Source organism: Euprymna scolopes, chromosome 16 (assembly GCF_053919585.1).
Source record: "Euprymna scolopes isolate OS-2025 chromosome 16, ASM5391958v1, whole genome shotgun sequence".
Classification (NCBI taxonomy): Eukaryota; Metazoa; Mollusca; class Cephalopoda; order Sepiida; family Sepiolidae; genus Euprymna; species Euprymna scolopes.
This window is the reverse complement of record NC_136497.1, coordinates 27,661,060-27,687,948: the sequence shown is the minus strand read 5'-3', so window position 1 is coordinate 27,687,948 and position 26,889 is coordinate 27,661,060. Positions and strand designations below refer to the sequence as shown.

Sequence of the window (26,889 nt, the reverse complement as noted above, 5' to 3'; positions counted from 1 at the left end):
CTGGCATAATAATGTACAACCAAAGAGCTATCAAATTGTTGTGAAGCCCTTTGCTTTGTACAGCTCCATGTGTTTATCTACAACGAGGAAGGCAAAGTGAAGATTTGAAAAACAAAATGTTTTGCTTAATGTCTGGAATTACATTACTCAACTATGTCTGTAATGATGATATCTAAACATGCTACGGTATCACATTGATTGAGGAGATGATGGGGGAACATGGAAGGAATGATGGCTCAGATGGTTTGGATATGTGCTGAGAGCCAACACTGACACTGTTGTGAAAGCTGACTTTGTATTAGAAATTGCCAGAAAACAACTGAGAAGAAAGCTGATGAGATGAACAAACGACTTGCACACAAAGACCTCTGTAACACCAGTCAAAAAACCTCTGTAAAACCAATCTAAAAACCTCTGTAAAACCAATCTAAAAACCTCTGTAAAACTAATCTAAAAACCTCTGTAACACCAATCAAAAAACCTCTGTAAAACCAATCAAAAAACCTTTGTAAAACCAATCAAAAAACCTCTGTAACACCAGTCAAAAAACCTCTGTAAAACCAATCTAAAACCCTCTGTAACACCAGTCAAAAAACCTCTGTAACACCAATCTAAAAACCTCTGTAACACCAATCAAAAAACCTCTGTAACACCAATCAAAAACCTCTGTAAAACCAGTCAAAAAACCTCTGTAACACCAATCTAAAAACCTCTGTAAAACCAATCTAAAAACCTCTGTAAAACCAATCTAAAAACCTCTGTAAAACTAATCTAAAAACCTCTGTAACACCAATCAAAAAACCTCTGTAAAACCAATCAAAAAACCTTTGTAAAACCAATCAAAAAACCTCTGTAACACCAGTCACAAAACCTCTGTAAAACCAATCTAAAACCCTCTGTAACACCAGTCAAAAAACCTCTGTAACACCAATCTAAAAACCTCTGTAAAACCAATCAAAAAAACTTTGTAAAACCAATCAAAAAACCTCTGTAACACCAATCAAAAACCCTCTGTAACACCAGTCAAAAAACCTCTGTAACACCAATCAAAAAACCTCTGTAAAACCAATCTAAAAACCTCTGTAAAACCAATCTAAAAACCTCTGTAAAACCAATCTAAAAACCTCTGTAAAACTAATCTAAAAACCTCTGTAACACCAATCAAAAAACCTCTGTAAAACGAATCAAAAAACCTCTGTAAAACGAATCAAAAAACCTCTGTAACACCAATCAAAAAACCTCTGTAACACCAGTCAAAAAACCTCTGTAACACCAATCAAAAAACCTCTGTAAAACCAATCTAAAAACCTCTGTAAAACTAATCTAAAAACCTCTGTAACACCAATCAAAAAACCTCTGTAAAACCAATCAAAAAACCTTTGTAAAACCAATCAAAAAACCTCTGTAACACCAGTCAAAAAACCTCTGTAAAACCAATCAAAAAACCTCTGTAAAACCAATCAAAAAACCTTTGTAAAACCAATCAAAAAACCTCTGTAACACCAATCAAAAACCCTCTGTAACACCAATCAAAAACCCTCTGTAACACCAGTCAAAAAACCTCTGTAACACCAATCAAAAAACCTCTGTAAAACCAATCTAAAAACCTCGGTAAAACCAATCTAAAAACCTCTGTAAAACTAATCTAAAAACCTCTGTAACACCAATCAAAAAACCTCTGTAAAACCAATCAAAAAACCTTTGTAAAACCAATCAAAAAACCTCTGTAACACCAGTCAAAAAACCTCTGTAAAACCAATCTAAAACCCTCTGTAACACCAGTCAAAAAACCTCTGTAACACCAATCTAAAAACCTATGTAAAACCAATCAAAAAACCTCTGTAACACCAGTCAAAAAACCTCTGTAACACCAGTCAAAAAACCTCTGTAACACCAATCAAAAAACCTCTGTAAAACCAATCTAAAAACCTCTGTAAAACCAATCTAAAAACCTCTGTAAAACTAATCTAAAAACCTCTGTAACACCAATCAAAAAACCTCTGTAAAACCAATCAAAAAACCTTTGTAAAACCAATCAAAAAACCTCCGTAACACCAGTCAAAAAACCTCTGTAAAACCAATCTAAAACCCTCTGTAACACCAGTCAAAAAACCTCTGTAACACCAATCTAAAAACCTCTGTAAAACCAATCAAAAAACCTTTGTAAAACCAATCAAAAAACCTCTGTAACACCAATCAAAAACCCTCTGTAACACCAGTCAAAAAACCTCTGTAACACCAATCAAAAAACCTCTGTAAAACCAATCTAAAAACCTCTGTAACACCAATCAAAAAACCTCTGTAAAACCAATCTAAAACCCTCTGTAACACCAATCTAAAAACCTCTGTAAAACCAATCAAAAAACCTCTGTAACACCAATCAAAAAACCTCTGTAAAACCAATCAAAAAACCTCTGTAACACCAGTCAAAAAACCTCTGTAACACCAATCAAAAAACCTCTGTAAAACCAATCAAAAAACCTCTGTAAAACCAATCAAAAAACCTCTGTAACACCAGTCAAAAAACCTCTGTAACACCAATCTAAAAACCTCTGTAAAACCAATCTAAAAACCTCTGTAAAACCAATCTAAAAACCTCTGTAACACCAATCAAAAAACCTCTGTAAAACCAATCTAAAAACCTCTGTAAAACCAATCTAAAAACCTCTGTAACACCAGTCAAAAAACCTCTGTAAAACAAATCTTCACCCAGATCAAGCCTGTAATCAAGTTAGGCGAAGACAATTATTGCAGATTATACTCACGAGTAACACATAAGATAAAGAAATATAAAATAATGTAGACAGACGAGAACTCAGATGTAGATGGTTGTTTTTGTTTTACGGCATATCAACCCTTTTCAGGTTATTTAATGCCGAATCCAGTGATTTTGAAGAAAAATTTTTTTAATAGAATATATTTGTTTTTTTTCAAGTCGGTTTCTATTCAACCCATAGTTGGGACCCTAACAGGTACTACCACTCCAGGTCAGAGTGGACCTGGGAGCAATGGCAATTAAAGGATGGCTCCACACTCCCCAAAGCCTGCAAGCTGAGGCCTCATCATTGGATATAGTTTAAGATCATATCCAGGATCTCAGATGTAGACAAAGTATATCTGGATGGTGAAGCTATAGAGATTGTCAAGAAGTTTTGTTACCACTGGAGCACAGATTGGAATTATTTATAGCGTGATTAAGGGAAGAGTCAAATAGGCATATGTACATAGTGTGATGATGTATGGAAGTAAAACATGGTTAGTGAGGGTTGAGGACATGCATTGCATGGCGATAAATAATATAAGAATGATATGACAAATGTCATAATGTGAATTTTAAAGACAGGCATAGATTTAATGACTTTAGAGAGATTAATTGGAACAATGTATAGATATACGTGAAGAATACGAGACTTCAATAGCACAACCACATTGAAAGAATGATAGTTCTTGGATTAGTAAATGTAGAACAGTTGAGGTAGACGATTTAGTTCAAAGAGAAATATTAAGAAAAACATAGGAGGAAGTGATAAAAATGGGTTTGAGAGAAAGAGGGATAAATCAAGACCAGGGTAGAGATAGGTTAGTTTGTAGGTTTGGTTGGTTGTTTTTGTTTTATGGCATATCAACCCTTTTCAGGTTATTTAATGTCGAATCCAGTGATTTTGAGGAAAAAAATTTTAATAGAATATATTTGTTTTTTTTTAAGCCCGTTTCTATTTAACCCATAGTTGGGACCCTAATAGGTACTACCAGTCCGGGTCAGAGTGGACCTGGGAGCAATGGCAATTAAAGGGTGGCTCCACACTCCCCAAAGCCCACAAGCTGGGGCCTCACCATCGGATATAGTTTAAGGTCATATCCAGGACTTTTAGTTTGTAAGTCAACCAGATAAAAAAGCAAATATGATGAGGATGAAGAAAATTTGACTTTTTTTTTACCTCAAATTATTTTGTAAATTATTGAAAAAAAAAATGGTAAATCTATTTGCTTGAGAGTATTTGAGGTTCTATGTGATAGATAAATAAAATATAGTCAAGTTTGTTAAAACAAGTAAAAAACAAAACAAAATAAGCTGTGTCTGTTGTCGCTTCTGATTTTATTAAACTAAAGGATGTTTCTTTTTTTCCCCCCAAATATAGGGTGGAACGATAAAATTGTCGTCCAAGAAAAGACAATATGATTCCATTTCCGTTTGATGAAAAACGATTTTCTTTTTCTGTTGCGGACCATCTATTAGTTGGCCAGTTGTGTACAAATCCCAAGAGCGATAGGAGCCTTCTATCTTGTCTGAAAGTGACACAACAAGCGAGATCAGAGGTGCGCCACTGTACCACTCATGCTCTCTACTGATCCAATTTATGACAACAGGACCATTGTCAGCACCGTCAAAATGCATCGCGGGATTATCACAAATAATAGGGACATGCCCAGGGCGATGAAAAAAAATTTCTGGCCACGATTATGGTCTTTGGTGTGGTTTCAAGTGAGGGCCACATCATGCCACCTCACATCTTTGAAGTCAGCTTGAAAGTCAATACCAAAGTGTACCTGGATGTGCTTAAGAGTGTGATGATCTCCTGGTGCAATCAGGTGGCTGCAGACAGACAGACCCTGGTTGTGGCAGTAGGACTCGGTACCGGCCAACAAGTCCAAAAAGACCCAGGTTTGACTTCAGAAGGAGTGCTACGACTTTGTACCCTTCTCTCACTGCCCCCCCACCTCCTCCACTGACCTGAAACCGTTGGACTACTTCGTTTGGCCATACGTTGAGAACATCACCAACACAGCCTCCCACAACACCAAAACCAGCCTGATTGCTATCATCCGTTGAGCTCTCGCCAGCGCTTGTGGAAAAGGCATGCTTCCAGTTTTGGACCCATATTGAGGTGGTGACTGAGGTTGAAGGTGGCTACATTAAATAGACATCAGCTCTACTACATAATAAAGTTACATGAATTGATTTCTTTAATAAAAGTTTAAAAATAAAGCTGCAGTGTTGTTTTCTTTAAGGCAACAAATTTATCGTTCTATCCTGTATAAATCTAAAATGCTAATGATCTTGCTTTTCATTGAATACTCGGTAGATGGTGGGTGGAAGGGCAAAGAATGTAAATAAAGGGTGAATGCTAAGTGATGAGATAAATGGGATAATGTGAAATAATTAAGAGACAAATGGGAGGAGAAAGGGGGAAAAAAGAGACTGGAAAAATTAATCATGTTATCAAGACACATAATTTTACTTGAAAATGGATATCATTAAATAGGCTTTATTTCAAAAGTTGGCAAAAACTACCATTCATCTTTTATGACGTCATCTGTTTTAATATTACAAGAAAGTGTACCAGTTGCACGAGAGATCTATTTTGTTTATATGTATGTGAAATAACTTGCATTATGTTGCGTTGTAGTTGGGTCAACATAAACTAGCATATTGATACACAGATGACTAGCACATCACAGTGCAGTGCGCATGCTCATGAGTATGTTCCATTCAGCTATTTTTCATAAGAAAATAAAAGTTAAAGATTACAACGGACAGATTGGCATTCTCTCTCCCCTTGTCATCATCACGATGAAAAGGAGTGGAAATATAGACTCAGGACCAACTGGAATTATATTATCTTTATACTTGCTAGGTATGGGAAAAAATGGACTAATAAAGATAGGGGGACATAGTTTTGAAAGCTGATTTATCAAAATATTTTTGATTGTTTCCAACTACTTTTTGATTGTATTTGAAAGATTAAAGACTAAAGTTAATTTTTAAAAGAAAAAAAAATATTTGTACACAAAGAAAAAAAGTTATAATGAAAAATGTTTTCATGGCAACATTCGGAAGCTGACAAATTCAGCTAAATTTGAAGTTAAATAAATTCATTTCAAAAATCCTCTGAAAAATAAATATTAGTTTTCTGAGTCTATTTCAAAGATAATTAGTAATTAGTATAATATTGAATTTAAAAAAAAAACCTTCTTTGTACAAATAAATAGCCCTCAAAAGAAAGATTCTAGTTTCGCTTAAAACGCAAACGAAGTTGTCTACATGTGGATTCTACTGAAGCCAAGGCTGTCTGAAAATGATGTCAGGTAGTTATAGGGAAGTGGTTCGTTGGTTGTTTTTGTTTTACGGCATATCAACCCTTTTCGGGTTATTTAATGCCGAATCCAAAGATTTTGAAGAAAAATTTCTTAATAGAATATATTTGTTGTTTTCAAGTCAGATTCTATTTAACCCATAGTTGGGGCCCTAACAGGTACTACCACTACAGGTGAGAGTGGACCTGGGAGTAATGGCAATTAAAGGGTGGCTCCACACTCCCCAAACCCGCAAGCTGAGGCTTCACCACTGGATATAGTTTAAGGTCATATCCAGAACCTATAAGGAAGTGAGTGCTGGTGTCCTTTTTTTCCCCAGGTGTGCATCCGTAACCATTTATATAATTTTTACCACCTTTTTAAAATTATTTTTCTGTGTTCCTGTTTTTAAATTAAAAAAAATATATTTTTCAAGATTATATAAAAACTAGCAGGAATCGTGTACCGGCATTGCCAGTGGAAGTATGCCCCTCCCACTCCACCTGTAAAAAAAAACAAAAAAAACTATGGTTGTTAATGGGAACCACTGCCAACCCAGTAAAATAGCGGGCACTGGCGCCTGTGGCCAAAATGAATGTACCGTACCGAAGTAACAACGTTAGTATCTATAAACCCATTCTTAACATGGGGATTTGATTATGTGCTGTGATTATTCTGTGTTTTTACCTAACGTGTCAAATAAAAGTAGGCTAGTGTGGTCTATTAAATAGAAGTTGTTACCGTCCGCCTGTAATGTGTAATGAAAATAAAAGAATTAACTAAATATTAATTATAACCTAGTGAATGTATTCCGGAAGAAACATTGTATCACAAGCAAAAGAAACAACCAAAAAAAACTGTGGCAGACCTGAACAAGGTTTCCCATAGCTTTTAAATTTTACCTTTTAACTTTGTCATAATTTTTTCCGGCGATTCTCATTGAGTACAAGCTTAATTTTCAGATTAAAAAAAGAAATTTAAGGTAATATTTTTAATGACTGTGACAGTGAGGGATCAATTTGTAATGATAACATTCTAATGGAAAACAGTTTTTTGCCACGTCGGTTGCTAATGCTGCCCTAGCCGTTAAATGTTTCCCTTTTTTGTTGGTAAGGTGCATACAATTTTTTTCAAGGTATTTTGGTAATGTGAAAGCTAAGAGTGTAATCTATTATAAGCGCCATAGAAATTTGCGAAAAATTGAAAAGGAAAAATCTAAATGCTAGTGGCAGCATTAACAATGGGAGTGGCCAAAAAGTGGGTGTTCACTGTAGTAGAACGTTATAATTCCAAATTTGGTCACGTTCTGTCGCCTCTGTCAAAAGTTTTTGCGAGACATACAAACACACACACACACATTTTGCCCTTTACATATATAGATGTTAACTCTGGATTTAATTGAATAGGTTAGTTCTCAAATATTTGCGTTCTTTTATTATTATTATGCTGAAAGAAATACAAAAGTTTATTGAATTAAGTCCAGAGTTAACATCTATAGATATAAAGGGCAAAAAATGTGTGTGTGTGTGTGTGTGTGTGTGTTTGTGTGTCCCGCAAAAACTTTCGACAGAGACGAGAGAACCCCCCGCCCGTGCTCCTTACTACACCATCTAAACACCCGGGCACCCTTGCTAGTCTTCAATATAACCATATTCTCTAAATAGCATTAATAAAGATAATGTTCAAGGTTGTGTCTTACTACCATTCACATCACATTCACCTTAATTTGATGATATTTAAAGTTTTCGGGTAAGCTATAAACGAATAACACATGTAAAATTGTCACTGACAAGTAGTCTTGCCATAAGATAATCAACACTCGCATGTGCATTGTTTGACTGGCTGTCGGAAAGCATAACGTTATTACATAAAAACTATTTATTGGTGACAATTTTACATATGATATTCATTATCATAGTACCGGAAAACCTATAAATATCGTCAAATTGCATAGAAAAGATAAAATAATTAACAAATAAACTTTCATATTTTTTTAATTTAGGCAAAATAATATGTCACTTAGTGATATCATATTTTAATGTTAGTAAGCAAATGTTATAAAGTGAAGGACTGGATTTCAGAATATAAGAATTTTCAGAGCTCAGCCAATCAGAATGGGTGGACTTGGGTGAGGGAGCTATTTTTATTTATGAATTGGAAATTGGAAATATTATGTTATGTCTATATATGTATGAGCCAGTTACGGTCAGTGTAATCTGTGGAACATGTAGAATTCATCCCAGTGACAATATTTAGAGAGAAAAATAATAACTCTTTCCTCTAAAGATATTGCGATTGTGATGGTGTTGCTCGTAGGATACAATGTAGCATTTTATTATCATGACTTAATGTGTCTAAATTATACCTTTATTTACTTTTTCAATTTTTATGATTTTTTTCTTTTAAAATAAAAAAAAATTAATTTCTATTCTTCATCGAAATCATCAGGTGCACCATGCACCAGCGCCAGCATTACAGCAGAAACTGAAACTGGACCCACCTAGGATTGGTCTGGGTTACAACCCCGACCAATGGTCCTCATTCACACGCCAGTGGAACATGTATAAAGTGGGCATGGCCATCACACACACCACGCTCCCCATAGCCCTATTCAACTGTTGTAAAGATGATCTACGCACATTTATAATGCATGACATCCATGACGATGTAGCCTCAATGACCAAAGCACAACTGTTGGCAGCCATCAAACGCCTGGCAGTAAAAGAGGATAGCATCCTGGTACACAGGATCAAGCTGAGCAATATGACTCAGCCCTCAGGCACTGGCATAAGGACACACTTGGCCAGCCTCCGTGGTCAGGCAGTCTTGTGCCAGTATACAGCAAGGTGCAAGGTTGCTGGTTGTGATCACACATTCGACTATAGCGATGAGATAATCAAGGACAATCTGATTCGTGGAATCGCAGACCCAGACATCATGGCGGACCTTCTCGGTGATAGCAAGACAGACCGAACACTTGATGAGACTGTCAACTTTATTGCTCAGAAGGAGCAGGGAAAGGCCACTCAGTCAGCGGTTGGCACCCAGGCTGGGGCTATAGGGCACTCCACCAAGCCCACACTCAAGAAATCCCCTGGCAGACCACCCTGCTGGGCATGTCGTGGACCAGTGCATGGAGCAAAAAATGATAGAGACACTAGGTCACAGCTATGCCCAGCCTGGACATTCACCTGCACCAAATGTTCTGTCAGGGGGCACTACAGTTCCGCTTGTAGCAAGTGCACCTCATGTGGTGCGTGGGGACATTGTGATAAGTCCTCACGTTTTTGTCGTGGCCAGCAGCCCACCAACCGCTCTGCCAAAAACAGCCTATCATGCCTTGACAGAGTACAAAATAGACTTTGTGGTTTAGTGGGGGATGCCCTTTTCTCTACCCTGCAACCCCTCTCCCACAGAAGAGACGTTGCGAGCCTATCCTTGTTTTATCGTTATTTTCATGGCAGGTGCTCGTCTGAACTCCAATCCCTGGTCCCACCTCGCCAATCTTTCACGAAAAACACCCGTCTAGCTGAATCCACTGTGAAAAATTTCCCCCACTCTATATCTGTGCCTAAATCAAAACGCGGATTTCATGAGCAAAGCTTCTTTCTTAGAACTGCACGCCTGTGGAACTCTGTTCCGTCTGCCTGCTTCCCTCCGGACTACAACTTGGATGTCTTCAAGTCTAATGTTAACAAATTCCTAATGAACCGCCCCCCTAATTAAACACTTCATAAAATCTCCTCACTAACGTGATGTACTTGCAATAACCCTTATCCCTGAGTGGCTTCCTTGATAAGTGGTGATCACTGTGTAAAAAAAAAAAAAAAAAAAAAAAAACGCTCATCCAAGCCTCCTCCAGGCAGGACATCTGGGGTACATCATCTGTCAGATGACCCAGAGGACATATATACCAAGTCTGTTTTCGATCAGTTGTGCGGGACCGAGGACTGTCGCACATCCACAACTTTTAATGTATGCAATTCTCCCCTTGTACATCACATATTTGATGGTGAGTGGGTGGCACGTACTTCAGAGCCCCACCCTATGATGACTGTCACATTAACCCCATGCCCTGACAACCACGCCATTCTAGGCCACCCCATCACTAACGGTGAGAGACTCCTCCTTACATCCATCTCCATGATCGCAGACTCAGGTTGTCAAAGCTGCATTATGCCCATTCAACATGCATATGATATGGGCGTTTCAGACTCCGATATCATACCCGTGCGGCTCACCATGAGAGGGGCTATAAGAGAACATTTAGGTGTCCTGGGTGGTATAGTGGTCAAAATCTCTACCACTGACATATCAGGATCGGACAGATGCACCAAGCAGCTCACATACCTCTCAAGCAAAATTGACAGGGCTTTTATGTGCAGGGAAGCTCTTGCGGCCTTGGGTGCTCTTCCGGCTAATTTTCCTTCAATCCCAACCTGGCAGCCACACGCCACCGTGGCTGGAGTAGATGACGAACCCACATGTTCATGGCCAATGCGGCCGGAAGAGCCCCCACCGTTGCCTACCGACCTTCCTCCAGGGCTGGATGACAGACCTGAGAGTGTGCCAGCCCTCAAACAATGCTGGACTACTACGGTTCATTCACATTCAACACATGTGAACATCGTCCTATGCGTATGATGCCGGAGGAGCCATTGCGACTATGTTGATCCAGAGGCCCGCCCCCATGCTGTGCACAAGCCTGCGATTGTACCTCTTCATTGGCAAGAACAGGTGCTTCATGATTTGGAAAGAGACATGCGCCTGGGTGTGCTTGAGAATGTTGGCCCAAACACTCCTGTGACATGGTGCTCACGAATGGTGGTGGCAGCCAAGGCGGATGGGTCCCCTCGACGCACAGTGGACCTGCAGCACTTAAATCGACATTCCATTAGGCAAACACACCATGTTCAGAGCCCGTTCCATCTTGCCGAGCAGGTCTCACAACATACCCTAAAAACTGTGACAGACGCATGGAATGGATACCACTCTGTGTCAACCCACCCAGATGATCGTCATCTGACCACTTTCATAACACCTTGGGGACGTTACAGATACAGAGTCGCCCCTCAAGGATTCTTGGCTAGCGGTGATGGATACAATCAGCGATTCGATGCCATCATTGCTGACTTCCCAGACAAGGTGAAGATTGTGGATGACACGCTAAAATGGGTGATCTCCATAAGAGAGTCCTTCTTCCAACTGTGTAGATGGTGTGACCTTCTGTACCGCAACGGGGTCACCTTGAACCACAAGAAGCTTCAGTTCGCTCAAGAGACAGTAGACTGGGGTGGGCTCATGATTACACCCACCAACATCTGCCCATCCTCCAAGTTCATAGATTCTGTCCGGAGTTTCCCTACGCCAACGGACATCTCAAGCGCCAGGGCATGGTTTGGCTTGGTGAATCAGGGAGCATATGCCTTTTCCATGGCCAGCCAGATGAAACCCTTTCGTCACCTACTCAAGCCCTCCAACAGATTTATCTGGACTGACGAGCTCGACTCGGCATTCAAACAGTCTAAGGAAGCCATTATCAATGAAATGAAGGATGGAGTACGCCTTTTCGATCTTGCCCGTCCAACCTGCCTCTCTGCGGACTGGTCTGTGAATGGTATTGGCTTCTTGTTGAAGCAGAAGTACTGTGAGTGCCTACTTGCTGCCCGCATGGATGGAAGCTGTGTCTCGTCGGTAGTCGCTCCACATCTCCGGCAGAGAGTAGGTATGCTCCAATCGAAGGGGAAGCACTCGCAGTTGTGTACGCATTGCATCAGACTCGTTACTACATCCTTGGGTGTGAGGACCTTATTGTGACGACAGACCACAAACCATTGATAAGAGTCTTAAACGACCAACCTCTCACCGACATTGCAAACCGCCGCTTGCTAAACCTAAAGGAGAAGACCCTGCCATACCGGTTCACACTCATTCACATCCCAGGTTATAAGAACAAGGGAGCCGATGCAGCATCCCGTTACCCGACTTCAGCAGCAAAACAGCTGCAACTATCAAGTGAGCCACCAGCGGTCACCCCAGAGGCTGACATTGAGGAACTGGCTGATGAGGCGAGCATGTCATCCAGCGCTTGTGCTGCTCTGAACTCAGTCACTGATGTAGTTACATGGGATATGGTTCGTGAAGCCACATCCTCTGATTCTACGTTACAACAGCTCATGAACGCAATTCAGGAAGGCTTCCCAGACAATTCCCGGGATTTGACCCTGGAACTGCGCCCATATTTTAGATACAATGACAGCCTATACCGTGTTGATGGTGTCATATTGATGGGAGAGCGGATTGTTATACCTGCATCACTGCGTCAGAACATCCTGAATGCCCTTCATGCTGCCCATCAAGGAATAGGCGCCATGACGACCCGTGCTGCTGACTCTGTATTTTGGCCCAGTATATCCACAGACATTGGACTGGTCTGCGACAGATGTGGTCATTGTAATTTGGTAGCTAAATCCAACCCTCTGCAGCCACCTGCTGATATAATTCCCCCAGATTATCCCTTCCAGCGCATCGCCTGCGACTACTTCCACTATCTCAACATGGACTATGTGGTTGTGGTGGACAGATATTCCAACTGGCCGATTGCTTATAAGTCACAATACAGAGCAGCGGGGCTCATCAAACGTCTGCGGGAAATATTCGTCACTTTTGGTATCCCAGAAGAAATCACATCTGATGGGGGCCCCCAATTTACGGCTGGCGAGACACGGGCTTTCTTAGCTGCAGGGGGGGTGAATCACAGGGTTTCCAGTGTTGCCAACCCTCATGCAAACAATAGGGCGAAAATTGCAGTGAAAACCGTCAAGCACATGTTAATGAACAACACTGGGCCTGGTGGTTCTCTGGACACTGACAGATTCCAGAGAGCCATGATTACATACAGGAATTCCATCGACCCTGAGACCAAAGCCTTACCTGCACTGATACTCTTTGGCCGACCAATCAGAGACGCTATCCCAATCCCACTTGGGAGGTATTGTCCACACAACACATGGCAAGAAACCATGACATTCCGTGAAAGGGCCCTAGCTCGCAGGCACTCCAGAGAACATGAAAAGTGGGATGCTCACACCAGACTCCTACCACCTCTACGTGTTGGGGACCATGTGTACCTACAGAATCTTGTAGGCAACCACCCAAAGCGCTGGGAGCGAACAGGAGTTGTTGTGGAAGTATGGCAGTTCCACCAGTATGTAGTCCGGGTGGATGGATCTGGTCGCAATAGACAGCATCTAAAAAAATTCATACCATTTCTGCAGAGGCAGATACCTCTACGGGTACAGCCCCATAATGCCCCTGCCCAAGGTCAGGGCCTGCCCACCAAGTCTTTGGAACCTCGGCCAATTGTCACCACATCTCCATCACCTTCCGATCAGCACCCTGACACCACAGGCCCATCTTCGGAGCCTCCACTCCCAACACCCATGGAACCCATGCAACAGCCATGACAGACGCAGCCAGCATCCCACAACCCGTCTGAGCATGACAGTATCCCTCTACCCTGTGCTGGCGTGGAACCAGCCCCGGTTCTTACTCCCCACGGAAGCCTCCCATGCCTGAGAAGAAACTGCTTCGTGCCCTGGCACGTCTACTACCACATAACGCGGCGGGACGCAGTGAAATGGAACATTCCACACGGTGAAAGCCGCGTTGTGACAAGTGATCGTGATATGGTTAGACTCGGACCAGCCAGAATAATGCTGTGAGTGTGAGGGCAGTCTACTCCAATGACCACTCTAGTCCGATGCTGTGTGCTAACCACAGAATTGGTTGGTGTTCAGTTGGAGACTTTTGTCGTATTTATTCAATTAAGTTTTGTGGTTACCCAAAAAACTTGTGGGGGGGGGGAGGAAGATAGATAGATACGCACTAGATATGTCTAGTAGTGCTGCACTTCTAACACTGTATTTGTTCTGTTTGTGTTTCAGGATGCATAGATCATCCTTTGATGTGTTATGAATAAAGGAAGATACCTATCTACTGTCCACATGCAGAGTCAATTATTCTGTACAGGAGACTACACCTGATTCTAGTCTATCTTGGTCCATAACAATATGTGTGAGTATATGCATATATATATATCAAGAATCAAGAATGCGCTTACCTTCCCTCTCCACCATTATGGACCATTTAACTAATTTCAACATATTTATTCAGTAGCAATTAGTGGTATGCTAATTGCCATTGGACCAGCCTACAATTAGTCAGGGATGGTGGATTGTTCTATTTTGAGGCGCCTGATTGGCTAAACATGCCAGGAGGGGCAGGTGGCACTCTACAAATGCCAGCTGCTCTGGCATTCAAGGGTTTTACTGTTCTAGACTTCTGCCAGGAACTACACTCTGTCAATTATCACATCCATTCAGCACAACATCTTCATTGGATTAGCTGGCTCACCCTAGCAATATTCTACATGGCGCTGCGAACACAAGACAAGTTTCAATTTTGCCAAGACGTTGTGCGATTTGGCGGCCTCCAAATTACACACTCCGGAATAACCCCCTCAAAACCAATATTAGACGCAATATCCAACTTCCCAGTACCAAAAAACATCACTGACACAAGATCCTGGTTTGGGCTTGTCAATCAGGTAGCCTGGGCATACTCGCTAGGACCAGTAATGCTACCATTCCGCGATCTTGTGAAAAAGGACTCACATTTCACGTGGAACCAGGACCTTGAGAATGCATTCAAGCAGTCGAAACAAGCCATTGTCGACCTTGTTCATAAGGGTGTCGCAACATTTGACAAGAATCGAACCACTTGCCTAGCCCCTGATTGGAGCAAAGAAGGAATGGGCTTCCTGCTCCTTCAGAAACACTGTTCGTGTTCCATGGAAAAGGCCCCCGTGTGCTGCCCAGAAGGTTGGCACCTGATATTCGCTGGTAGCAGATTTTGCACTGATGCAGAGCGCAGGTACGCGCCGATAGAAGGGCATGTTTGGTGATAGAGATCTAAGCAAGATCCAGTACCCCCGATTGTTTAGATTGAAGGAAAAAACACTGAGATACCACTTCAACATACAACATTGTCCTGGGAAATGGCATAGGGGGCCTGACACTTTCTCCCGTAACCCAACGGCCGTGATGAACGCCCTCCTTGACGTATTTCCCTTCCAGCCTTCTAAATCAGACACTTCAGAATCCGAGAACCTCAATAGCATAGTTAAATCTACTGCTCTCATATCAACATTTGGGTACAATGACAACATAGCGATCACATCACCAGACACCATCAAGGCAGCAGGACGTCATGACCCACAGTACAAAAAGTTGATAAGTATGGTACAGCAAGGTTTTCCTGAAACACAAACTCTCACTTCACTCGAAGTCCGTGAGTACTGGGAAGTACGGCACCGCCTCAGCACCCATGATAACCTGGTGCTCTTAGACAGAAGAATAGTCGTTCCAAAAGGTCAACGAGGAAATATACTGTGCTGCCTGCATTCAGCACATCAGGGCATAACTGGAATGAAAGCCCGAGCAAACGAATCCATATATTGGCCTGGAATAAATGCCTCCATCCGCAATACCAGGGAGAACTACATGACTTGTACAAGGATCGCACCGAGCCAGCCCCGGGAACCAATTACATTGACACAGTCCCCAGAGTGGCCGTTCCAGCAGATTGTCATGGATCTGTTCCACATTGGTGACCACAGATACCTTGCTTGCGCTGACAGATTAACTGGCTGGCTCATCTTGTACCACCTAAGCCAAGGGCAGGCAACCGCCTCATCTCAATCTGTCGGGAGATATTTCAAGCATATGGTTCCCCAGAAGAACTCAGCAGTGATGGTGGCCCGCCGTTCACATCCCTCCCATTCAAGCACTTTCTAGAGAAATGGTCTGTAAAGCACAGGTTATCATCTGTGGCCTATCCACAATCCAATGGTCGAGCGGAGCTAGCTGTCAAAGCAGCCAAGAGGGTTGAAGATGGCAACACAGGACCACAAAGGTCCTTAGATAACGACAAGGTTGCCAGGGTCATCCTACAATACAGAAATACCCCTATACAGGGTATCGGCCTATCCCCAGCACAGCTTCTGCTCCACAAGCGACTTCGAGACTACCTCCCCTCTCACCCGACCCTTTACAAGCCACATCTGGAATGGATCGCCGCAGCTCGAAAGCGTGAGATAACCCTGTCTCGGCGCAACATGTGGCTCATAGAGACGTATAACCGTACGGCCCATTCTCTCCGCCCACTACAAAGTGGGGACTTGGTCGTACTACAAAGAAACAACCATCTCTGGGACATCACTGGTCGGGTGATTGAAGCCCTCCCCAATCGGCAGTACCATATCAGAGTTGATGGCTCTGGTAGAATCACCTTGCGGAATCGGTGGTTCCTCAGAAAACTTGAGACTCCTACATCTCCAAAGCCCATCGCAAGTGCGTTACCAGGGGCCCCACCTCACATACCCCAAGTGACAGAGACAAACAGCCCTGTCGTACCAGACCCTCAATTTGACCTTCGGACACAGCAACCCGGCGGGAACATCACTCCAGAAGAAGTACCTGAACCTCCTAGACCAATGCCAGCCAAGTCGGCGCGGACACTTGCGAGGCTATTCCCACATAATCAACCTGGCCGTGAGGAACTCATTCCTCTTCGGAGGCCGTTACCTCCACATGATGGGGGAGGGGAGATGTAGAATCAAGAATCAAGAATGCGCTTACCTTCCCTCTCCACCATTATGGACCATTTAACTAATTTCAACATATTTATTCAGTAGCAATTAGTGGTATGCTAATTGCCATTGGACCAGCCTACAATTAGTCAGGGATGGTGGATTGTTCTATTTTGAGGCGCCTGATTGGCTAAACATGCCAGGAGGGGCAGGTGCCACTCTACAAATGCCAGCTGCTCTGGCATTCAGGGGTTTTACTGTTCTAGACTTCTGCCAGGAACTACACTCTGTCAATTATCGCATCCATTCAGCACAACATCTTCATTGGATTAGCTGGCTCACTCTAGCAATATTCTACAATATATATATTTTTTTTTGTTGTTGACTTTTTGGAAATGATAAGTACAGTTAAATAGTGTCTTCGCATCAAAGATTGTTTTACTTAGAAAATCACCCATATTTTATTTGGACGTAGATAAATAATATTTTTATTTATTTTTTATTATTTTTCAAACAGTAATCTATGTTTCAAAGTTCTTTCCTCTCTTCAGTGTAGCTTGACTGTATCTCAAGGAATTGAATTCCGGACCATGTATATATTACAGTCTGGCGTGTTAACCGTTATGCTATGAAGTCCTAGATAATTTTACTGTTTATTTTTATTGTTTATAAACTTATGTAGACTTCTTGTTGATTTTTTTAAACGACAATATGGTTAAGTAGTGCCTTCACCTCAAAGATCGTTTTACTTAGAAAATCGCCCATATTTTTTATTTGGACGTAGATAAATATTTTTATTTATTTTTTATTTCTAAAAAAAGTAATCCATGGACATGCGTGTAGGAACCTCGAAACATGCATATCCATAGATTACTGTTTTAAAAATAATAAAAAGTAAATTTTAAATATATATGTTTTGTGTGTGTGTGTGTGTATATATATATATATATTATATATAGTCATCCACATACAGTACTGTTCGCTGTTTCATAACTCATCAGTGCGACTAGACAATAAATGTTTATTTTTTTGATAAATGTTTATTTTTTTGGTTTTCAAATGGCGCTGGCCCAGTTTAAACAATTATTAATGTCATTTTCATTTTCTGTTTTTAATAATATATATATATATATATATATATATATATATATATATATATCCATTTCATGAAAAACTTTGCCGTTTTCATTAATTAAATCGAAACATTTCCAATTAAAGAATTATGGATATATGTTCTCTTTCACTTTCTTTATTTACTTTTTTTCATAGTTCTTTCCGGAAGTAATTAATATATAGTTTAATTTTTTGGTTATTTATTTCTAACTTCGGTCATAGTTTAAAATACTGATTTTTCCCTTGGATTTGAATGCTAGGTACGCAAAATAAAATGGCGTCTCCAGTTTCGGTGATAAAGTGTTTAAGCACTAAAAAGGAGGCGCTTATGTTTTGGCAAGTTTTTTTTACCGACATTCTTCCATTAGTAAATAAAAATGTCTTGTCAACGTTTATATTTTTTAAAAAAATAAAACAAGCAAAGTCAAATTATTTAGACAATAAAAGGTTTAATAAAACAATATATGTACTTTCTATTTTCTGAACGAAGGCTGTTTCAGGAAATATTTCTAGAACTAAAGTGAAACTGATCATGTGGTATCAGTTCGCAAAACTTTGACAGTCGGTTGGCTTTTTTGAAATATCCAAAAACAAAAACGTTAGAACTACATATTATGCTGATTGACGGTTCCGCTTAAGATCTTTTGAAAACTACAAAAGAAAACAATCATTTTGCTATTTGTTAAATAAATGCGTTAAGTGAATTTAATTTTTTTTCTTTTAGAAATTTACATTTCATTAAAATATTCTGCGAATGAAGCAATTAAACATTTCTTTTGGAACTCCTTTGCACAACAAAAACAAAAAAAAATGTGAAAAATTTATTAAAAAACAAAAAAGTTTAACTTTAAAAAAAAAAAAATCCTTTGAACCCTAACTTTGCAAGCTAACTAATCATTCAGAGCCGTTCAACTAAAGGACTGTAGGGGCTTGGTCGACATTCACCGATACCTGGTGTTACAGTGGTGATGTGAGCATAGGTAAATTTTCCCAACTCCTAACAAAAAATAAAAAGGTTGCCAGAAACAGCATTAAGCAGAGGCGATTTCAAAAGTTCAATAAATGACTTTTATTTAACAATAGAAACAAACAATTACCAAAAATTTACTTTTTTATAAAGAAATAAAGAGGTAAATTAAGACATTAAATAAGAATAAACATTAAAGGACGATAAGTATATAATTATATAATAAAAATAAATGTAGAAATAAACCAATTTATTTAGATTTAAAAAATAACATTATTATTGTTAAAAATATTTTTTAAAAAGTCAAATAAATAAATAGGAATAATTTGGTACGATTGAATATAAAAGGCTAAAAATTTTATCAAAGATTTAGTTATTTTTAAATTTCATTTAAAAATAAGAATATTCTAGAAAGTGGAATAAAAATCAGTTAGCGATTGAAGCTGCAAAAAAAAGTTAAATTTTAAAGAGTTATCGAATATAAAGAGAAAATAAAACAAAAAAATGAATATCAAAAGATAAACAAAATGTTATTCCCCTTGAAATTTGATGTTATTGTATTTTCGTTGAATCAATCATGACTTACTTTTTCTTTATATTTTTTAATATATAAAATAACTCCTGAAATTGAATGTTATTAATTTCATGGTACATGTTTAATTCATGGTTGAAATATTTGTTTTGACTTTTATCTTCAATGAAAGAAATTTTACAAAAAAAAAATCAAATCGTTTTCGAAATTCCCTTAATTGTATTTCCACTTTTTCGCTGTACCAAATTTTTTCGATACACAAAAATTTTCGATTATATAATGGTACATTTCAAAACAACAATTCCACGGGAATCGAAATCATACTTGGTATCGGAATCGTTAATCAACATTTTCCTGGAACTGGAATCAGAAAACATTTAGAAATCATCACAACACTAGTTATAATCTCCTGGGTCAAAACATTTGGGTCATAATCTCCCGGGTCAAAACATTTAGGTCATAATCTCCCAGGTCAAAACGTTTTGGGTTACAATCTTCCAGGTCAAAACATTTTGAGTCATAATCTCCTAGGTCAAAATGTCTTTGGTCATAATCTACCATATCAAAACATCCAGGTCATAATCTTCTGTGTTAAAACGTTTTGGGTCATAATCCTCAAAGTCCGGGTTAAAACATTTGGGGTCATAATCTTCTGGGTCAAAACATTTTGGGTCATTATCTTCCGGGTCAAAACATTTTAGGTTATTATCTTCCGGGTCAAAACATTTTGGGTCATTATCTTCTGGGTCAAAACATTTTGGGTCATTATCTTCCGGGTCAAAATGTTTTAAGTCATAATATCCAGCATCAAAAGATTGCCCCCCCCCCGCTCCCCCAAATGTTGCGATGTGGGGGAGGAAAAGAAAAAGAAGTATGACAAAAGAGAAGATGAAATAAGTTTATCAGGTAAACAAAGGTATAGAAAACGGTTTATCAGTAGAACAATGCAGCTGAGGTGGGGTTATAATCAAGGTGTGGCAATGACAGTAACCTAACGATGGATGTAGATATTTTTAGAGTTTGTTTGCAGACACTTAGGGGAGTGGCTAGGAGTTTATTACAGTAGGAACGGTTTACAAACAGTCTTGAGTTTACAACGGTTAAAAAGAGTGAGAGTTGAGGAGTTGCAACTTTCACTGCGTCAAAGGCTAATCATGGCTTGGGAGATAGTGATAAGCTGACATCAGCAGATGGACTCATCCTCAACAAAAAAAGATATAGACATTAAAGCTCAGAGGGTAGTTTCCCGTGCACAGGTTAGAGGGTAGTAAACCCGTGCACACCTCCTCGATAACTAGTAATGGAATTACAAGCGTTTGCTGTGTGAACATTGGCAATATTACATACCTAATGTGCTTCAGCAAGTCATATCTTTTTTATTTGTTTATGGGTCAATTTTTAAAAGAATTACATTGATGGAAAGAGAATAGAATAAGCATTCCAATGATGTTAATTTATTTTTCTTTTATGCGTTCAATGTTTTTATTCTTCAAGTTTAAAAAAAACAAAACGGTAAAAAATGACGGCAGCAAAAAATGAAACTTTTTTCAATGTTTACATTTTATATGTTATGTTTGGATACATATGCGCGGGATCAAATTTGATTGGATATGGCTGAAATTTTACAGGCTATATAAGCATAGAAGTCTATCTCTACTGGACTTTGATTTATATTTTTACAACCATAAGAAGCAAAGTTACGACCAAGCAAAGTTGACAAAGAATATTTAAAAATTGATAAGATAAATCGGTATATATCATCCATTTTTGTATACATAACAGTTTCAGAATTATTTTCATGTATAATATGTAAATATTTGATAATTATCAATTGTGTGGAAATTTCTTTAAAATGTTATCTTTTATAGAAATTTAAATCTGCTTAACGGGGGGGGGGGGGAAATGCTTGCTATGCGCTCAGCTGACTAAAGTCAGCGCATTAAGGAGTTTCGTTTGTATTCTTGCAAAAATGAAAACACTTTTTTTCTGCTTTCAAAACGAAAGCAGAAAAATCAATTTCATTTTTTATTCTGAGTTTGTCAATTTAAAAAAAATATTTTCAAGTTTTTCAAATTTGATTTCCAAACAATACTATTTTGTTGTTTTTAACTCTTTTAGTACACATGTACTAAAAGAGTTAAAAAACAAAATGTATTGAGTACATGCGTTTCTGCTATTTATAACTTCTTACTTGTACTTAAGGTAGAATTGCATTTTTTAGTGGTAACAAAACAAAACAAACAAAAACAAATATATAACAAATAAAAGGTACTTGTGCAATTATGCTACCATGCTGAAATAATCACGTTATTATTTAGAAACCCATTCTTAACATGGAGAAGGACGGGTGTTTTGTAAACTATTCTGTACTTTCACCAAACAATTAAATAAAATATATTGTGAAACTTGAATTTATTTTTAACTCATTGTCAAGAGCTTTTTTTCGAATCTGTTTTTTTTTAACTGAGGATATCTAAATAATAATAATAATTAGGCGGTTCGATAAAGAATTTCATTGTGATGTATTTTGTAAATTTTTAACTTGTTTCCACCTTAACATCTTTCTTTAAAATGACTACCATTTAAGGTTTTCGGGTATGCTGAAAACGAATATTGCATTTAAATTTTCGGCAAATAAGTAACTTTCCGGGTATTAAGCAATGTCATTTCTAATGTTATTGCTGATAACAATCCTGGTACGTACGTTTGCGCATAGTTTCTCGGGGTTACATTTGCGCGCTCGCACTTATCAATATGGCCACCAGCGATAACATAAGAAATGACATTGCTTAATATCCAGAAAACTACTACTTATTTGCAGAAAATTTAAATGCGGTATTCACTTTTAGTATACCTTAAAACCTATAAAAGTAATCACGTTAAGTGGAAACAAGGTAAAAAAATTGCGGTTTTATTTCTTTGTTTACATAATTGAATTTTCAGTAAAACAACAGAATAGAAATGACAAAAATTACCATCAACTGATGAATATATAGTTGTTGCTTATCAGGATTCCTGGTATCCTTGTACTGTGAAAGTTACATCGAAGATTCATGTAGAGTATGATTTATGGTTGCATCTCAGAAAATAGGGGTATATTTTGGGCCAAATAGAGAGGATTTACAAAATTGAAAATTGGACTGGTCCCAAAATGCATAAGTTCTGGTCGACTATGGGAATTTCCATCTTTTACAGAAATCCAAAATCTATATGAAAAATTTTCTTCGATTTATTTCTGAGATTAATTCATATCTACTCAAATTTTTTTTCTTTGAGGGGAGTAGTAAATACCGACCCTGAATGCTCTTTAGGCATTCAATGGCTACACCCCAGATTAAGCTCTCCTTTGGTGAGGTGGCAGGAAATTGCTACTCTAAATAAAGCTATATTTAAATACCACTATAATACTTAGTTTTGTTCATGAATAGACACCCACTGTATGATACCATGCGCCAGTTTACATAAAATTGAAATTTGTACATCTTAATTTATAATTCATAGTTTATGGTAAAGAGATACATCAGATTTGACTGCATAATCAGAAAGAGCACACAATTTTACATAAGAGTGTCAAGTTTCATGAGAATAGCTTGAAAAATAAATAAATGGTGGCAAATTTACCGAATTTCTTGAAATGTTGAGGTCCATAATTGAGGCCACTTTTTCTAAAGAAAAATGTCCACAGAAAAGCCTAAATTTTGGCACTTAAAATTCTCATAACTTTTAGACTAATGATGGTGTTTGCATAATTCAAACAGTTTTAAGCATCTTTTACATAGCTCTTTTCATGCAAGTTGATAAAATAACAATTATCTAAAAAGAAAAAAATCAACTTGTAATGCTATACTAATGTGAGAGACAACACAACCCTAAGAAGAGATAACAGAAAAGAAATTCACGGCACACAACATTGTCAAGCGGAGGACATGTTGTCTTACAATAGCATTGAAACTCTACCACTAATTCTTGATTCCCTGATAGCTGGAAAATTGCTGTTGTAGTACCAGTTTTCAAGATCTCTGGCAAAAGCAACTGACCTGCAAAATAACAGAAGTCTCCTCCCATTTAAAACTTAATTATTAACCAATCAAGCAATACGAAGTGCCTTCAGTAAGTTTTCAGACTGTTTTGTACAGGCATTTAAATTGTCGTAGAGTCTTGAAAATGCAGTATGTTATTGCTATACATCTTATGAGATGACTGGCCAATTTTTATGATTTCAGGTTCAAATGAACAGCTACAGGAGGACTTGGAATACATTCTACTAAAGCCTGAGTGTCACAACTGGTAAATTTCAAAAATGCAATCTGGACATGAGAAAACTTTAGAAGAACAAAATAAAATTCTGTCTTAAACTTGGGAAAAATGCCTAAAAAATATATGAAATGTTTCAGATTGCTTTTGGACCATATTGCATGAATCGAGCATCAGTTGTTGAGTGGCATAAAAGATTCAAGGAAGGCAGGGAGTCTGTGAGGGATGATGAGAGGTGTGAGAGGAGTAAGGAAGTCAGAACACTAGAGTTGATTGACCAAATAAAGAATTTCATAGATAAGGACTTTCATGAGTCTATAGAGAAAATAAATGCACAGTTTGATGTCAGTGTGGGAACTGTATACACAATTATTTGCAAGGAACTAAAGATGTGGAAGATTTACACAAAGTTTGTCCCAAGGGTGCTCAGAGAAGATCAAACTATTTGATCAAGATGTCATCAAGACAGTTCCTCACCCTCCCTATAGTTCAGACCTTACCCCCTGTGTTATTCTTTAAGCTCAAGGAAAATCTTGGAGGCTGCCGTTATGAGGCAATTGAGGAGATTAAAGCAGCTGTGACAAGCGTCATTGACACGCTCTCACAAGAGGACCTCCATGGGGCTTTCCAGAAATTGTTGCAATGATACAAGTGCATTGTAGCCGAAGGAGATTACTTTGAAGATGACTAAAGTTTTATGTTCGTACTATTAATAAAAGTGCCCACATAAAAAAAATTCTGGAAACTTATTGAAAGCACCTTGTAGCTCACAGTTTTGAAATCCTAAATTTCTCTCTGACTAACAGTGTAGATTTAAGCAATCTCGTTTCACTGTGGATATCCTAAAAAGCATTTCTGAATGCGTACATACTACGCACTGGATAAGGTGAAACTATGATAGCAGCACTTTATCTATCCAAGGCTTTTAACAAGGTGGCATGAAGGTTTAAGATAATCAACTCGTACAGTTCCTAGTAAAAAAAAAAAAAGTTCAGCTTGTTCTAAACGGCCATACATCCAAAACATCAAATTAATGTTTTACATGTAGATACTTGGACCTTTATTATTTCTGATACTCATACATGTAGATACTTGGACCTTTATTATTTCTGATACTCATAAATGACCTCTCTCATGCAATCACATCTGGCATGATTGTATTTGCTGATGAAAAAGACAAGACGAAATAAATTTATCAGGTAAACAAAGGTATAGGAAACGGTTTATCAGCAAAACAATGGAGCTTAGGTGGCAAATTGAACACACTCACATCCAAGGCATTTTTTTTACAACAGACCCACCACTTATCAAGGCCCAAAGGCCACTCGAGAATAAAGGTTAATGAATGTAAATTGGCACTGTAGTAATCGTTAATCGTGTAAGTCAGGTTGAATTTGATTATTTAAGGGGACGGTTCAACAAGAACTTGTTTACATTGGATTTGAAGGCTACAATATTGTAGTCAGCTGGGAAGCAGGCCAATGGAACAGAAAGGCCAACGTTAAAATTCCTTAGCCTAACATTCCCAGGAAACATAAATTGGAATAAGTACATAGAAGATACTGCTAAGTTTGCTATAAAAAAAAAAAAAAAGAGGTAGGCACCTTCTACCAGGAGAAAACCTCTCATAACTGCCAGTATTCTATCTATCTTTCTTTATATCTATAAAAATGAGAATGTGTGTGTGAAGACACTTCTCAACCTATATACTCAATGAATTTTTGATCTACAGACTTCAACTTTGGTATATGGAGGATTCATCTGGAAAAAAAAAGGCTACTAAGAGGTCAAAAGTGAAAAATTAGTACTTGAGGGGCAGTCATCAGATTTTTATTTGTTTGCTTACTGTTTTATGAATGTGCATGCATGAATTGTAGATTCATTATGTTGAGAATAAGCAGGTTTGAAAACACATTTTAAAGATTATTTGAAGCTGGCCTAATGGTTATCATATTTGACTCAATGTTTTCAGGTTTTGATTTTGGACTCAGCTGGATTTTTTTTTTTTGAACTTACAAGTTTTGAAATTTTTAGAAAAAACACAATACTCGAATGCACATGTTCCAATTTCTTTCCTTTTTTTTTTTAAACTTCATTCTTTTAAAGGAATTTAATGTTATGTTTAATACTAACAGTATTTCTGTTTATAATAAATAAGAATTCTGTATTAATTAAATAGGGTTCATACAGATTTTCAATGCTTTAAAAAAAATTTTCAAGGCCTTCTTGTGCCCCCACCCTGCAAAAAAAAATTAAATTATAAATGGGAACAAAACTAGATGGAGATTTAAATCTTTATCACGAAACTACCTGAGGTATTCTGTGATAAAGGAATATAACTTTTGTGTCCACAATACTATGCAATTTCAGAACAATGTATTTCGATTTTATTTTCAATATTTAAAAAAACAATTTATTGATATTTCTATTAATACTTAAAAATAATTTAAGAGTATTTATTTCGATTTTATTTTTAATATTGCAACACAAACTTTTACTGGACATACAGAATACAATTTTCAAGGACTTTTCAAGAAATTTTTAAGACATTTTCCATATTTTCAAAGATTTTGCAATGAAGTAATAGAAATAAGGCTTTTTCAAAGCAAAAGTCAAAATTCAAGGACTTTTAAGTCTGTACGAACCTTGTGAAATATAATATTTATGCATATTTTATGACCGGGCAACATCAGATGGCCTGCTTTTATATCTATAAAAGTGAGAATGTGTGTGTATGTATGTGTGTGGAGGGGGGGGGGTCATTTGATTTTTATCTATTTGTCAACTGTTTCACGACTGCACACGCACGGTCATGAAACTTCCTTATATTAAGAATAAGTAAATTTGAAAACACTTTTTAAAGATCCCGGCCAGCTGGTTATCGTAATTGACTCACTGTCTTTAGATTTTGGTTTCAATCCCAGCTCGAATATTTTTTTTTTATTCACAAGAAGTGAACTGTTTAGAAAAAATATAATATTGCACATGTCTCAGTTTCTTTCCGTTTTTTTTTTTTTTTTTTTTTTTTTTTTAAACTTTATTTGAAAGGAATTTAACGTTATGTTCAGTACCTATGGCATTCTTGTTCATAATAAATAAGAATTCTGCATTAATTAAAATAAAATTTGAATGCATATTTTACGACCGAGCAGCCTGCTAGTATTTCTATAAAGTCACTATTCTCCCATGTATAGAATATTGTTGCCACATCTGGGTTGGTGCACCAACAACTAGCATGTTAATCATGAACAAAGTGCAAAAAAAAAAAAAGAAAGAAAAGAGAGTTTCTAATCTAAT

The 26,889-nt window shown here is 38.0% G+C and overlaps 2 protein-coding genes across 2 annotated transcripts in view; one reads left to right on the top strand and one right to left on the bottom strand.

The window, feature by feature from the left end:
* Nucleotides 1-26,889, bottom strand: part of LOC145295902 (inactive rhomboid protein 1-like) — a 131,993-nt gene that overhangs the window by 97,026 nt on the left and 8,078 nt on the right. The window lies entirely within an intron of this gene.
* Nucleotides 15,180-15,932, top strand: LOC145296318 (uncharacterized). The gene has a single exon (XM_080142519.1). It carries the CDS (start codon nucleotides 15,180-15,182, stop codon nucleotides 15,930-15,932), a length of 753 nt encoding a protein of 250 aa, XP_079998645.1.